The sequence below is a fragment of the Chiloscyllium plagiosum genome, chromosome 3, assembly GCF_004010195.1.
Source record: "Chiloscyllium plagiosum isolate BGI_BamShark_2017 chromosome 3, ASM401019v2, whole genome shotgun sequence".
NCBI classification, from domain to species: Eukaryota; Metazoa; Chordata; class Chondrichthyes; order Orectolobiformes; family Hemiscylliidae; genus Chiloscyllium; species Chiloscyllium plagiosum.
Window position 1 is genome coordinate 128,309,203 of NC_057712.1, and position 16,069 is coordinate 128,325,271.

The window sequence follows — 16,069 nt, forward strand, 5'->3', positions numbered from 1 at the left end:
TTATAAAAACCTGAAGTAATTGCTGTAAGAAGGCAACAGGGGTGGCTTTAGGTCTTCAAAAGTTATGGAAGGACTGCTAAAGGTGTATTTGCTTATTGAAGAAAAGAAATTTGAGCAAAGATTTGACCTAACTTTGAAGAAATTTAGTTAGGATAGATAATAGACATTTGCACCAAGAGCAGGGCACAACTGGAACAGAGAGAACACTGAAACTGGCTGAGCGGTTTTCTGCAAGGTGTTTCCAAGCCTTATGGAGGTAGCTTATAAATTTCATGTATTTGGGCTTCTTTTGGTTGAAGCCCTCTATACCATAGCATATTTTGTTCAGATGTGTTTACAATGGTGTCCACCACTTCTCAGTTGCATTTGTTTTGGATTTCTTTTAATTTTCTTTATACATACAGTTGGAATGAAAAGAAGGAAAGTTCTTTCGACGAACTCTTAAACTGACTTTATAAGTGAAGTTCAAGGCAGTTTTTTAGTGATTTTTCTGGTTAACTTTCATTAACAGCATGTGTTTATTGTTTTATTGTCAATCACAATACTCAGAGCTTAGCAAAATAAGATGTGGCCTTAATAAAACATACAAGACTGTTAGGAAGTTTGACAGGATAAATGCTAAAAGATTGTTTCCCCCTTGATTCTGGGACCAGAGGTCATAATCTCGGTGTAAAGCCTTGCTGTTAACACAGTAATTAGAATGAATTTCTTCTCTGAGAGGGTAATGGATCAATGGAATTCCCTGTTGCAGAGAACTGTAGAGGTTGTGCCGTTAAGTTACTCAAACCTGAGAAACTAGATGTTAAATCAGTAAGAGAATCAGTCTCATTGGAAAAGGCAGCAGAGTTGACTTGAGTACTATCAGATCAGCCATGATGTAATTGAATGGTAAAATAGACTCAATGGGTCTTGCAATACAACTGCGTGACTTGCAGAGCCATTTCCTGAGGGCAGCTGAGAGTTAACCACTTCTATATCTGGAGTCACATATAGACCAGAGTGGGTGAGAAAGTCAGGGATAAAGATTACTGAACCACACGCATTTTATAACAATCCATTTGTTTCATTATTATTGTTATTACTACTAGCTTTTTATTCCAGATTTATTTTCATAAGTGAAATCTCCAACTGATGGGTTTGTACTTAAGTCTTTAAGTCATTAGTCCAAGCCTTTGGATTACTAGTCTAGTTACATAACTGTTATGTAATCCTACCCCATAATGAATTTGTTAGTACTGTTAGTACAGTTGGGTGAATAGTTTTGTTATGAAGTCATGTTCAGCGACTCAGAAATCTGTGAGTAGTTATTTTTCTAAAATATACCCAGGAAACAATCTCTTCTGGAGAGATCATAATTGCAGGTACCATCCTGGAGTCGCCAATCTACCACTACCTATTTCTATCACATCTTTAGGAGGACAACGTGTTGGGACACAAGCTTTCCAGTAGCAATATAGAATCTTTGTGATCAAGTGACATATTGATGCATTAAGTTTGTTTTTCTCTGGATTTATACTGCAGAGAAGTGCTCGGTTTCTCTTGTACTTTCCAATTGAATTTCAGTTTCTAACATCTGCAACATCTGTTTTTACCTCCTCCTAATTGATGACATCTGAGGACAATGATATCACTGGGGTTGTTAAGGTACTGGCCAGCAGTACTGTTGCAATGGGTTTTGCTGTGGTCCTAAATCAGCAGTACTGTTGTATTAGTTTGGTATGGTGTTGTGGCAACAGTGTTGTGTTGGGCTTGTTAAGGTGCTGGGGTAGTGGTAGTGTTGTAATTGGATATGGTGAGGCACTGGGACAGTGGCGTTGTTGTGTTGGGTTTGGTGAGGTGCTGGGACAGTGGTGTTGTGTTGGGTTTGGTGAGTTGCTGGGACAGTGGTATTGTTGTAATTGGATTTGGTGAGGCACTGGGACAGTGGTATTGTATTGGGTTTGGTATGGTGCTGGGACAGTAGTTGTGTTGTAATTGGATTTGGTGAGGTGCTGGGACAGTGGCATTGTTTATTAGTTTTGGTGAGGTGCTGGGACATGGTATTGTTGTGTTGGATTTGGTGAGGTGCTGGGGCAGTGGTATTGTGTTGGATTTGGCGAGGTGCTAAACAGTGGTATTGTTGTGTTGTGTTTGGTGAGGTGCTGGGACAGTGGTATTGTTGTGTTGGGTTTGGTGAGGTGCTGGGACAGTGGTATTGTGTATTGGTTTTAGTGAGGTGCTGGGACAGCAGGAGTCAAGGGATGGTTACAATGGAAACAGGCTGATTTGACATATAAAAGTGACATCTCTGTGAGTCAGGCAACTAATTATCCTGTGATTTGTTCCAGATTTCGGTCAGCTGGAGCAGCAGCTTGAAGAAGCAAGTCTCGTCAGAAGGGATTTTGAAGATGGCTGTCGGCAAATTAAGGCACTTGAGAAGCAAATCAAATTGTCGAAGCAGGAGAAAGATGATCTTCAGAGGGTAACTACACATTCTGGTTCTATTGCTTCTGTCATCTGAGGAAAGGTTTGGAGTCCTAGAATGGTGGCTGTTCATTTGTGAAATATGGCGTAACAGTGTTTCTTTCAAGTATTTGATAAAATACATGTAAGGCCTGCATTTTTCATATTTGACGTCTAATGCCATGTGGGATAGATCGTATGAGCTTTTATTTCTGCTAGCGATTTACGTCAACAGCAAAGAAGAGAAACTGAAAAGGACCCTGATGTAAAGAGAGCACCATCCCATCCAGTCAGTTATAGAATTTATAAACCATATGCTGGAAACACAGCAGCACTATTACCTGAAACTGTAAAGGTTATCTAAAATTTTGAATGCTCTCCCTGAACTGAATTGAAAAAATAGAGAGAACTCTTCAGGTTGTGGGGATTTCATCCTGCCACCTGAAAAGCAATGAATATTAGAACCTTTTCCGTAAGAGCATCGGACTTCAGAGCAGAAGGAGGCCATTCTATAGATGCTGAACAGTACTCTCAGATTGGAAGGTTTTAAATGTCATCCAAGTATTGAAGAAGGGACGGAGAGAGGAATCCAGGAGCTTTTAGCCTGGTGTTAATAGTAAAATAAAATCTCCTATAAACAGTGTGATGCATAGAGAACAATGAACTGATTCAGCAGAGTCAGGAAATAGTTATGAATGAGAAAACATATTTGCCAGATCTGTTGCTGTTTTTTATGAATATAGCTAGCAAAATAGATAAGGGGGAAACCAATGGATTTTCAGAAAGCTTTCAATAAGGCCCTCATGGATTAGTAAATATAATCAGAGCAAATGGCCTTGGGGGCAAATATGCTAGTATGCTTGGTTAAAAGAAAGAAAAAGGAGTAGGAATAAGCTGAACATTCTCAAATTGGCAGGCTGCGATTAGGGATGTGTACCAGTGATTATGGTGTGGGAATTAAATGTAATATATACAAAATTGTAGTTGATAGAAAACTAAGTGGGGACGAGGGTCATGAAGGTGATGCAAGATGCTTCAAATGGATTTGGGGATGTTAACTGAGTGAGCATTAATTTGACAGATGGAATTGAATTTGCCGAAAAGCAAGATTATCAACTTTGGTAGAATAAACTGAAACACAGCTGATTTCTTAAATAGTGAAGCTGGGAAGCATTGAAATTCAAAAGGACTTGAGTGTGGGGCAGCACGGTGGCTCAGTGGTTAGCACTGCTGCCTCAAAGCACCAGGGATCCAGGTTCAATTCCAGCCTCAGGCGACTGTATGGAGTTTGCACGTTCTCCCTGCATCTGTGTGGGTTTCCTCCTGGTGCTCTATTCTGGCTCAATGGTTAGCACTGCTGCCTCACAGTTCCAGGGACATGGGTTTGATCCAGCCTCAGGCAACTGTCCATGTGGAGTTTGCACATTCTCCCCGTGTCTGCGTGGGTTTCCTCCAGATGCTCCGGTTTCCTCCCACAGTCCACAGGTTAGGTGGATTAGCCATGGGAAATGCAGGGTTATGGGGTAGGTGGTGGGTTTGTGTGGGATACTCTTCTGAAGAGTTGATGTGAATTTGTTTGGCCAAATGGCCTGTTTCCACACCATAGGGATTCAAGAGTGTCCATGGTAAGTTGGATCGAGTCATTAGGGTCAAAAAGGTTTTTATAGTATGGAATGAAGCCTTTTGGCCCATTGTGCCCATGTCAATCATCAAACAGCCATCTATTCTAATCCCATTTCTAGTAGATGGCCGAGACCCTTGAAGGCTGTGCTTCAAATAGTTCTTAAATGTCTTGAGAGTTGCTGCCTCTACCACTTTTCAGGCAGTGAGTTCCAGATACCCTCAACACTTTGGAAAATGAGACAAGCCAGAACATTTCCCTTATTGTAAAAATTAACCTGTTCAGGCAGATTATGACACACCTCTGAAGCAAATGGGACTTAAACTCTGACTTTCTGACCCAGAAGTAGGGACAGTATACCAACACCTGAAGAACCCCAAAGACATTCTTCTTTATTGGTAAAATTTATTAAGTACTCAGTCTTTCATTTCATAAATCAAACCCCATAACATGCTGGTTACAACATACTTCTGGATTAGGTAGAGCAGATCTTCTGGCCCACAGGGACACTACAACTCACCGCATGACCCTCATTACTCAATGTTACATTTTTGAAACAGTCTGTTCAAAAATGCTGTTGAACAGCTCTGGAGTAGATGGGACTTGAATCTGGGCCTCCTGGCTCAGGGCTAGGGACACTACCACAGCACCACAAGAGTCTTTTACTCAATCTTACATTTTTCAGCATTTTTATCTTTTACTCAGTCTTCAATATTTTCAAAAATTCATCTGTTCAGAGATGTTATTTGCACACTACTGAAGCAGGTGGGACATGAACTCAGGAGTAGAGATAGGGGCATTACCACAGCTCAACAAGAGAGAGCCCTTTGCTCAGTCTTACTTTTTCCGTTTTCTTCTTTTACTCATTGTTACTGCTCCTTCTGTGCACCAGTCCAGCATGTTCCCCTGTTATATCTATCCACTAAGTTAATTAACCAACTAACTCTAACCTGCTTAATTGCTTGCTTTTTTTTAAATCAACATGAATACATTATGGCGCAGAACCAGCGATTACCACTGTGTCACCAGGTCATATTTTGTCTTTGCCTGTTCATCAGCATGATAAGAGACAAAAAAAACTGCAGATGCTGGAATCCAAAATATACAGGCAAGAGGCTGGAAGAACACAGCAAGCCAGGCAGCATCAGGAGGTGGAGAAGTCGATGTTTCGGGTGTAACATTTCTTCAGGACTGGGGGGGTGGTTATGGGAGAAGCTGCAGATAAAGGGGCTGGCGGGCCAGGGTGGCGAAGTGGGGATAAGTGAAGACAGGTAGAGGGTACGACCTGGTTGGTCAATGGGAGGAATGGATCCGGTTGGTGGTGGGGAGCAGTGGAAGAGATGGAGAAGGGAGTCGGGGAATGAGGAGGGCGGATGGGACCAAACGCCACAGCAGATTCGCCGCCGACGATTAGCCACTGCCCTTTGACCACCGAGGACGCTTAGCCACCACCCATTGGCCACTGAAGACGATTCGTCACCGCAAATAAGTCGTATATTTTGAATATTGGTGGTAGCGTTCACTTGTTTTAATAACCATTTATTTTTGTTAATAGAAATTTTTAAAAAATTTTTTTAAAAGTATGCATAGACATATTGCTGCAGTTGGAGCAACTCGTCAATACACTGATCCTGATATGCTTTAAAAGCAAAAATGATAATTGCTTTGGCTTTTGTGCCACTTACTGACCTTGATACCTACGTAGGAGCACTCGCAGATTTTTTGCCTCATGGACCACCCAACCATATGGAAATGTATTGGGACGTTAATGAAAGGGCAAAAGGGGCGAGGTTTATATATGGAACAGCTGATAGCGGGTCACCCACCACAAATAAAGCTAAAAAAAATCGAGACGCAGACGATAGAATAAAAAAAATTGTTCTTGAATACGGTGAAAGAGATTGTTTGGAATATCTTAGCGGAACAGCGCATAACTATCAAATGAACTAAAATTTCATTGTTTAATATTAATGTGGGATTTTACCTGCCATTATAAAGATTTTTAAAATATATTTCCTTTTTCTCGTTAAAGTATGTAACTCATTTTTATATATAAACCAATAAAATGATATTTATTTTGCCTCTTTTTTTAATCAATACGTCGTATGTAGTTGTATAAATAAAGGGGACTGAGAAGTATGAAAGAACTGGCGGGAGGGAAAACAATCAGTACCTATATGTATTTCTGGTGGCGAATACTCTCCAGAGGTCAAACAATCCCAGTGGAGAAACGCTGGTGGAGAACCGGCAGTGGCTAATCATCGGTGGCGAATCTGCCGTGGCGAATCGTCACCAACCCTGGGGCAGGAGGTTATTTGAAATTGGAGAACCCAATATTGAGTCCTCCAGGCTGAAGGCTGCCCAGGCGGAAGGTGAGGTGTTGTTCCTCCAACTTGCAGTGTGCTTTGTTGTGGCAGTGGAGTAGGCCAAAGATGGTCATGTCGGAAAGGGAGTGGTTAGGGTTAAAAATCAGACAACACTGGGTCCAATAGGACAACCACCTGATGAAGGAGAAGTGTTCTGAAAGCAAGTGCTTCCAAATAAACCTGTTGACTATAACTTGGTGTTGTGTGATTTTTAACTTTGTACACCCCTGTCCAACTCCGACACCTCCAATTCAGGAGTGGTTGGGGGAATTGAAATGGGTGGTGACTGGGAGGTCTGGTCGGCCCCTGTGGACCCAGCTGTGATGCTCGGCGAACCGTTCCCTACGTTTACCTTCGGTCTCCCCAATGAAGACAAGACCACATCGGGAGCATCTGATGCAGTAAACCTGGTTGAGGCCCTGGATGGAGGTGAGGGGGGTGATGTATGAATCTGTTATCGGGGATGTGCAGGAATGTAGAGTTGGGGTTAAAATCAGATCGATCATGATCTTATTGAATGTTAGAACAGGCTTGAAGGGCCTTCTTGATCATGTTGCCAGACAGAGTTAATGCAGTGAGAATGTTTCCCTGGGCTCGGCGGGGGATGTGTCAGGGACATAACATCAGAACATTTAGGACTACAATCAGGAGAAATTCCTTCACTCAGAGGGTAGTGAATCTTGGAAGTTTTTTACCCCAGGATTGAGGAAATTCGATTATTGAATAGGACAGAAATCAGGAGATTTCTGGATCACAATGAGGGATCATCAAGGGTTATTGGGCAGTTCTAGAAAATTACAGAGAGGCAGAGATCAGCAATTATCTAGTATGGTGGAACAGGGTCAAAGGGCCGTTCCTCAATGACAGTAATATCCTTCCTAAAGTAAGGGGGTCAAAGCAGCATACGTTATTCTAAATGTGGTCTGATCAAGATTCTATACAATTAAAGCAGAGCTTCACTATTCTTGCATTCTCATTCTATTGTGATAAAGACTAACATTTCATTTGTCTTCCTAATTGTTTACCGTACCTGCATGTTAGCCCCCAGTGATTTATTGATGAAGGTATCCTGGTTCCTTTGTACATCTATTCTCATCTCTTATCACGTAAGAAAAACTCTGCTCCTCTGTTTCACCTACTAGAGTAGATAAGTTCACATTTTTTGACATTATATTCCACCTGACCACTTACTAAGTCTGTACACATCCTCCTAAAACTGATTTTTGACTTCCTCACAGCACACGTTCCCACCTAGCTTTGTGTCATTCATAAACTTAGAAATATTACATTTGATCCCCATATCTAACTCTTTGATATATATTATGAACAATTGGGGCCCAAGTACTGATCTTTGAGATATAACACAAATCACAACCTACCAATATGAGATGACCCATTTATTCCTGCTCTCTGCTTTAGTCAGTCCTTAATCTATTACTGTATACTATCTCCTATCTCATGTGTTTAATTTTGCTAATAAGCTCCTATGGAGAACTTTATCAAAAGCATTCTGGAAATGCATATATATTATGTCCACTGACTCCCCTAAATCAATCCTGTTCATGTACCAAAACACTTCAACAGATTTTCCAAATTCATGCTTATTATGGTAATCAGATCATTGTTATCCAAATGTCCTTTTCTTTATTGTCCGTTGAATGTGTGTCACTGGCTGTGGCAGCATTTATTGTCCAGATGACAGTTATGAGTCAATCCCATTGGTGTGTGCCTGGAGTCACATGTAGACCAGACCAGTAGATTCCCTTACCTAAAAGACTTTAATGAACCATATGTGATTTTATGTATGGTGGTTACCTAGTCGCTGTCAAGTTATGTTTTATTCTAGATTATCATAGAATCCAGAAATTGCAGAAAGAAGTCATTCAGCCCATTGAGTCTGCACTGATCCTCTGCATCCCAGCCAGACCCAGACTCCCATCCAATCCCCATATTTAGCATGGCCAATCTACTTAAACTGCATAGCTTTGGAGTATGGGAGAAAACCAGAGCAACCAGCAGAAACCCACGCAGACATGGGGAGAATATTCGCCCAAAGCTAGAATCAAACCTGGGTCCCTGTCACGTGAGGCAACATTGCTAACCACTCAGCCATTGTACTGCCTGATCTATATTGACTTCAGATTTACAAATCACCATGGTGTAATTCAATCCCGTAAACCCAGAATATTAGTCATTACCCCTATATCCCCTTTATCACATCCTTAATAATAAAGTCTAGCATTCTCCCTGCTACTGATGCAAGGCTAAAATATCTGCTGTTCACAGTCTCCCCCTGCACGTCCTACCCTTCTGAAGTGTTTACGCTCATCTGATCTGCAGGAGCCATTTCAGAATCAGTGGAATTTGGATGATACTTACCAATGAATCTACTATCTCCAGAACTAACTCCATCAGCACTCTGGGATGTAGAATATTAAGTTCTGAGTGTTTATCTGTCTTCAGTCCCATTAATCTTTCTAGTAATATCTTCTTCTTAATACTAATTTCTTTCATTCCTCATTATCCATAATCTCTTGGATATCTAATTCTGCAAGATTTCTTGTATCTTGCACAGTGAAAATAAATGCAAAGTAATAATTATACTTTTTTTTGTCATTTCTCTATTCCCCTTTATAAATTCCCTGACTGCCTGTAACAGACCCACGTTTATAATGTACGTTATACAGTCTTTACAGTCTCTTCTATGTTTTTCACTAGTTATTTTATATTTATTGTTGTTGACTGGGTAAACCAGGATTATTTCTGAAAATCTGTGCTCCAAGCAGAGAGTAATTCAGGAATTAGTTAATTGATAATAAAGGCTGAATGTGTTAATTCACCAAGTTAGATTTGTCCTGCTGTTTGTAATTTGGATAATCTTCCACATAACTGGTTCGATACCAAATTCATGGGGCAAAACCTTATGATTTTTGGCTGAGTCTCAGCTTTGTTGAGTTTCTTGGACATTTTCTTTCCACAAGGCCTAGCAGGTAATCTCAACCTCAATTTACCAAACTTGCCTCGTAAAAAAAATGAAAATAAAAACGAAACACTGAAACTCCAGCATCACTTGAGAGCTAAATAATTACAATTTCAGGATGTAGGTTTGCTCGCTGAGCTGGAAGGTTCATTTTCAGACGTCACCATACTAGGTAACATCTTCAGTGGGCCTCCGGACGAAGCTTCATCTGGAGGCTCACTGAAGATTTTATCTAGTATGATGATGAAATGCCTGGAAATGACCCTTCCAGCTCAGCGAGCAAACCTACATCCAGAACCTCAACCTGAGCTACAAATCTTCTCAAAACACGCTAAATACAATTTCAGGCTGTTATTGTTTTGTGGCAGCATTAACAAAAACAAAGTGGTTTATTTGAAGCAAAGTTATTTGTGGGGACCACAGTGCAAGTGTAAGTCATATTGGGGAACAATTATTTATACTGAATGGATTTACACTTCCACTGGTTCTCAACACAGTGTTTTATTAATTTTGTTCTCAAATGCTGTTGCGGTGTATTAACTTCCATCCTGTGTGCTTTTGATCTCTTTTGATGTTGAGATAATTTGATTCTTAATGCGTTTATAATGCTAAAATGGCCCATTAATCTTCAAATTGTGCCGTCAATGCAGGAAATGTTTGAATCCAATGAAAGGTTGAAATTGCAAACCAAAGAACTTAAGGATGCCCATAGCCAGCGTAAACTGGCCATGCAGGAATTCTCCGATATGAACGAGAAGGTCACAGAACTGCGTTCCCAGAAACAGAGGCTTTCCCGACAGCTCCGGGACAAAGAGGAGGAGATGGAAGCAATAATGCAGAAGACTGAGAGTTTGCGCCAAGAGCTGCGGAGAATGGAGCGAGCCAAAAAAGACGTAGGTTTGATTTTCAGTTTTGGGTCAGGATTGTGGTTCAAAGTATTGGTTTTGCTAGCTGTTGCTTTTCATTTAAAATTCCACTGCCATTCTTTAGGAGCAACAGGAGGAATGGTTTGTGGTGGAAATTAGGAGTTAAGCGCATGTGGGAACAGAAGTCATAGAGGAGGTGGAGGACATGCGTGGTGTCCCGAACGTATGTGGGGAGCTCCTGGACCAAGGGGGACAGGATGGTGTCAAGGTGTGCAGAGATAGGTTCAGTGATGCAGGAGCAGGCTGAGACAATGGATCGACTGGGGCAGTCAGGTTTGTGAATCTTGGGTAGGAATCGGGCGGTGCAGGGCTCTCTGCCAATGAGGTTGGAGGCTGCTGGTGGGAGATCCCTTGAGGTGATGGGCTTGTAGATGGTCTGGGCGATGATGGTTTAGTGATTGTAGGTGAGGTCGTGGTTGAGGGGGCAATAGGAGGAGGTGTCCGCGGGTCGGGGCCTGTGCGCCAAACTACCACTTCCCCCCCACCCCCCGTTCGCTAGTTTGATCGTGAGGCTAGGGTTAGAGTGGATGGGTGCGCGTTGCGAGGTTGAGAGGTTGGAGTGGGTGAGAGAGGTGGACAGGTTGAGGCAGTCAATGTCATAGTGGCAGTTGCAAATGAAGAGATCGATGGGTGGGTAACAGGCCAGCACGGGGTATCCAGGTAGATGGGTGTGTTGGAGGTGGGAGAAGAGGTCCTTGGTGGTTGGGTGGGAGTGCAGATGGAAAAAGTAAGCACTGAGGTGGAGGCAGCAGAAGAAAGGTTCAATGTCGCAATGTATGTTGAATTCATTGATCCAGAGGCCTGGGGGATGAAGATGTGGCCTTTACTGATGACTAATCATTCATCCTTAGTGAGGGGAATATTTGGAGGAATGTTAAAAACACGGCAGGGTTGGGAACTAGGACCTGGTGTAGGGCTGGAGTTGGGAGTGGGGGCAGAGACTGGCTCTGGAGTGGGTGTGGTTATAGGATCGGGGTTAACGTCATCAATGGAAGTGACACTCACCATGAGAGTCAGGGGGCGAGGAAGCGGTGCCATCGATGGCATCCGCAGGGGCAGAAATGATGTAACACGTGACATTCGCGATGTTGTCAGCAGTGTTCTGGTGACGTCAGTGGGGGTGGAAGGGGATAAGTTGGCGGCAACTACGGGAGAGGAAATGATGTGCCAGGTAGTCTTTGCAGTGGTTTCGGCAGCGGTGCATCTTGTGGCAGTTGTCTTCCTGGCGAACTCAGAGATGGTTGTGCTCTTGGCGAATGTGGAGATGGTTGTCTTCCTGTCGATTGCGGAGGCGGTTGTCTTCACGGTGATCGTGGAGATGGTTGTCTTCACGGTGATCGTGGAGATGGTTGTCTTCACGGTGATCGTGGAGATGGTTGTCTTCCCGGCGATTGCGGAGGCGGTTGTCTTCACGGTGATCGTGGAGATGGTTGTCTTCACGGTGATTGTGGAGATGGTTGTCTTCCTGGCGATCGCGGAGGCGGTTGTCTTCCCAGTGATCATGGAGATGGTTGCCTTCCCGGCGACCCGGCGATCGCGGAGGCAGTTGTTTTCCTGGCGATCGCGGAGGCAGTCGTCTTCCCAGCGATCGCGGAGGCGGTTATCTTCCCTGTGATCGTGGAGATAGTTATATTCCCTGCGATCACGGAGATGGTTGTTTACCCGGCGATTGTGGAGATGGTTGTCTTCCCGGCGATCGTGGAGATGGTTGTCTTCCCGGCGATCGCGGAGGCGGTTGTCTTCCCAGCGATCGCGGAGGCGGTTGTCTTCCCAGCGATCGTGGAGGCGGTCGTCTTCCCGGCGATCGCGGAGGCGGTTATCTTCCCTGCGATCACGGAGATAGTTATCTTCCCGGCGATCACGGAGATGGTTGTCTTCCCGGCAATTGTGGAGATGGTTGTCTTCCCAGGGATCGTGGAGATGGTTGTCTTCCCAGCGTATGTGAAGATGGTTGTCTTCCCGGCGATCGCGGAGGCGGTTGTCTTCCCGGTGATCGTGGAGATGGTTGTCTTCCCGTGATCGCGGAGATGGTTGTCTTCCCGGTGATCGTGGAGATGGTTGTCTTCCCTGCGATCACGGAGATGGTTGTCTTCCCGGCAATTGTGGAGATGGTTGTCTTCACGGTGATCGTGGAGATGGTTGTCTTCCCGTGATCGCGGAGATGGTTGTCTTCCCGGTGATCGTGGAGATGGTTGTCTTCCCGGCGATCGCGGAGATGGTTGTCTTCCCAGTGATTGCGGATATGGTTGTTTTCACGGTGATCGTGGAGATAGTTGTCTTCACGGTGATCGTGGAGATGGTTGTCTTCCCTGCGATCACGGAGATGGTTGTCTTCCCGGCGATCACGGAGATGGTTGTCTTCCCGGCGATCACGGAGATGGTTGTCTTCCCAGTGATCGCGGAAGCGGTTATATTCCCAGTGATCACGGAGATGGTTGTCTTCCCGGCGATCACGGAGGCGGTTGTCTTCCCAGTGATCGCGGAAGCGGTTATATTCCCAGTGATCACGGAGATGGTTGTCTTCAGGGCGATCGCGGAGGCAGGTGTCTTCCCAGTGATCGCGGAAGCGGTTATATTCCCAGTGATCACGGAGATGGTTGTCTTCCCGGCGATCACGGAGGTGGTTGTCTTCCCGGCGATTGCAGAGATGATTGTCTTCCTGGCGATCGTGGAGATGGTTGTCTTTCCAGTGATCGCGGAGGCAGTTGCCTTGGCGGCGATTGTGGAGGCAGCATAGTCGGCAGTAGCTGCCGTCTGTGGGGTGACAGGGAAGGAACTGATGTCATCATTTGCCGCGGCGGTGGTGGCTGGTGCGGCCACGTGGCTACTGGCGTCTAGGTGGTTCTGGAGACCGGGAGAAGCTTCTGGGATGATTGAGGAAACCCAAATTTGGAGGCAAGTACATGAAAGTTTGGTGTACTTACATTCCTTGATGTCCAATATGATGGAGAAAAAGCATTTGTTGAATGCGTGGATTCTTCGAAGGATGAAGAACAGCAGAGGTCCTTTGCAGGTCTGGGAGAGTGTGGCCTTGAGCTGGGGCAGGGCTGACTGCAGGGAGTGTAGTTTGCAGCGCATGGCTGCGAGTGTGGAGTGGAGGATCCAGAGGGAGAACCATTTCTGGAGGCTTTGGATTTCCTGTAGGTAATAGTTGCCCTGGTCAGGTCCAATTGTGATGGTCTGGATGTACTCCGAAGTCCATGCTGGATTAGTCGGTTCTGTAGGCAGGCGCTGAGGAAAGAGGTGTGGCTGTGGTAGCGAGTCAGCTTCAGCGGAGTGCTAACTGAGTGATTGTGCCAATAAGGGTGAGGTGCCTGCTGGGTAAGGTTCCAGCTCGGGTGTGGCTAGGGCTGAAAGATTGGGTTTGGTGGGGTCGTGGGGCGAAATGGACCACAGGTCTAGTGGAGGCAGGATCCGATGAGATTGCGCTGGGTCTAGTGGGAGTCTCAGTTGGTCTGATCTGGTGCGAGGTCTCAGTGTGATGGGTCCATCAGCGGTCTTGGTGGGTAGAGGTCTCAGTGGGTCAGGTCTGGTGGCAGCAGGGTTTGGTCTGGCGGAGGGGCATTTGGGTTCTGGACATAGAGGAATTGGCCAGCGGAAAATTCAATTTCATGGTAATTCCTTTGGAGTATGCTACAATGGGGACACCACAGGACCCTAATGTACAACTCCCATTGTGGCCAATGGCAAATCTGCTAGGTTTTTATCCCCTTTGTTTCTGTATTTGTAGAAGCCTTTCATTTGGATGTTTATTCAGGACTTTTAGAAATTTGATACTGAATGTGGAGTTTCTTTGTAGGGTTTGATGGTTTGGCAGTTCTGTTGTAAAGTTGGTTTAATCCTGGCTGCTATGTCACTTGAGTATTATTTCTTCCAATCAGTTGGACGTGCAGATGGAAAAAGCAGCAGCAGAGGCATCCAAGGAGCGAAAACTGCGGGAACGGAGTGAGCAGTACTCAAAGCAACTGGAAGATGAACTTGAGGGGCTCAAGGTGAGAGGGTGATGTGAAAATTAAGAAACAGGTTCCTTGCATTGATTTGTTTCTGGTTCTGTTGGTAACAGAGATCATGGATGAGATATCAAGTGATAACTCAACAGTTTCCAGAGATATGACACAATATCATAGTTCAATGAATTGGAGAATAACAGTTATAGAACCCTCGAGGAAAGGTATTCACCGTATTTGGTGGAACAGAGTAAGATTGAGGGACTGTTTAGAATCGTAATGTATCAATGGTGCATTACTGACCAAGCTGGTTGAGTCCTAAAGGACATAGCTGGTTGAGCAGCAGGAAACAACAAAAGTGAAAATCATACTTGGCCTCAGCTTCACCAAGCTGCCTGCTGCAGATGCATCTGTCCATGTCAGTATTGGTACAAGATCCACCACAAATTGCCTGTGGAGATAAAGTCGCTTCTTCATATACCCTCCATCATGTTGTGTAGCACTAGTCACCACGCTAAATGGCAGTAGATTTAAAACAGATACAGTAAACAGATTCCGAGCGGTTCAATGGTTAACATTGCAGTCACAGTCACCAGGGAGCTGGGTTTGATTCCAGCCTCAGACAACTGTGTGGAGTTTGCACGTTCTCCCCATGTCTGCGTGGGTTTCCGCTGGGTGTTCTTGTTACCTCCCATAGTACGAAGATGTGCAGGTTAGGTGGTTTGGCCATGGGAAATCACCCCAGTGTTCAGGGATGTACACACCAGGTGCGTTAGCCATGGGAAATGCAAGGTTACAGGGATAGGGTAGGAGGAATGGCAATGGGTTGGATGCTCAGAGGGTTGATGTGGACTTGTTGGGCCAAATGGCCTGTTTCCGCACTGTGGTGATTCTATTCAAACTCAAGAACAGAATCCATGATATTATTGGCCGTTTGTAATGTTATACTAGAACACAATCTGTAACCTCGTGGACTGATATATCACCCACTCTATGATTACCATCAAGCCAAGCGATTAACCCAGGTTGAATGGAGAGTGCAGGAGGGCACGTAAGGAGCAGCACAGGGCATACCTAAATGTAAGGTGTCAGCCTGGTGAAGCTACCAAATAGGACTACTTAAACACCAAACAGCATGAGCAGCAAGTGATAGACAAAGCTAAGCAATTCCACAACAAATGGATCCGATCTAGGATCTGCAGTCCTGCGTTCAGTCTTGAATGGCTATGAATAATTAAACAAATTGCTTGCAGAGGAGGCTTGGATGGGGGAGGAAAAATAGTTTCATCTCCAATGACTGAACTGGTTATTGGTGATTTTGGTATGATAACTAAAATTAATAAAACTTAAAATGAAGTGGTGTCCATAATGTTAGTCATGACGCAATCAGCAATTTTGGATTATTTTAACTTTGGGCAGTATGAGAAGGTAACTAACTGTGTCTGTGTTCTTATGCCTCTGAATATTTTCAACAGAAAAGGCAAGTTGGACGTTCTCCTGGTGTGAGCAGTACAGAGCATCAGCAGGAAGTGGCCAAACTCAAAGCTGATCTGGAGAAAAAGATTGTGTTCTATGAGGAGGAGCTGGCCAAAAGGGAAATCCTGCACATGACTGAGATCAAGAACTTGAAGAAGGAGGTGCGAGATGCAGAGGGGCAGCATCTCACCCTGAAGAAAGAAATAATGATTCTGAAAGACAAGTTAGAAAAAACCAGAAGAGAAAGGTAGGATTCAGCTTCAATTCATTTTCTGTCTGCAGAAGGCCTGGGCTCCTGAATCAGCTGAGGG

General features: G+C 44.4%; 1 protein-coding gene across 4 annotated transcripts in view; it reads left to right on the forward strand.

Annotated features, from left to right (window-relative positions):
- LOC122548528 (serine/threonine-protein kinase MRCK alpha-like) overlaps window positions 1–16,069 on the forward strand; it is a 493,614-nt gene that overhangs the window by 330,592 nt on the left and 146,953 nt on the right. For all 4 annotated transcript variants that reach the window (XM_043687289.1, XM_043687290.1, XM_043687292.1 and 1 more), the window contains exons 13-16: window positions 2,328–2,461; window positions 10,060–10,302; window positions 14,217–14,327; window positions 15,758–16,005. In XM_043687289.1, coding sequence (XP_043543224.1) covers window positions 2,328–2,461; window positions 10,060–10,302; window positions 14,217–14,327; window positions 15,758–16,005 — 736 coding nt within the window. The remainder of the gene's footprint in view (window positions 1–2,327; window positions 2,462–10,059; window positions 10,303–14,216; window positions 14,328–15,757; window positions 16,006–16,069) is intronic.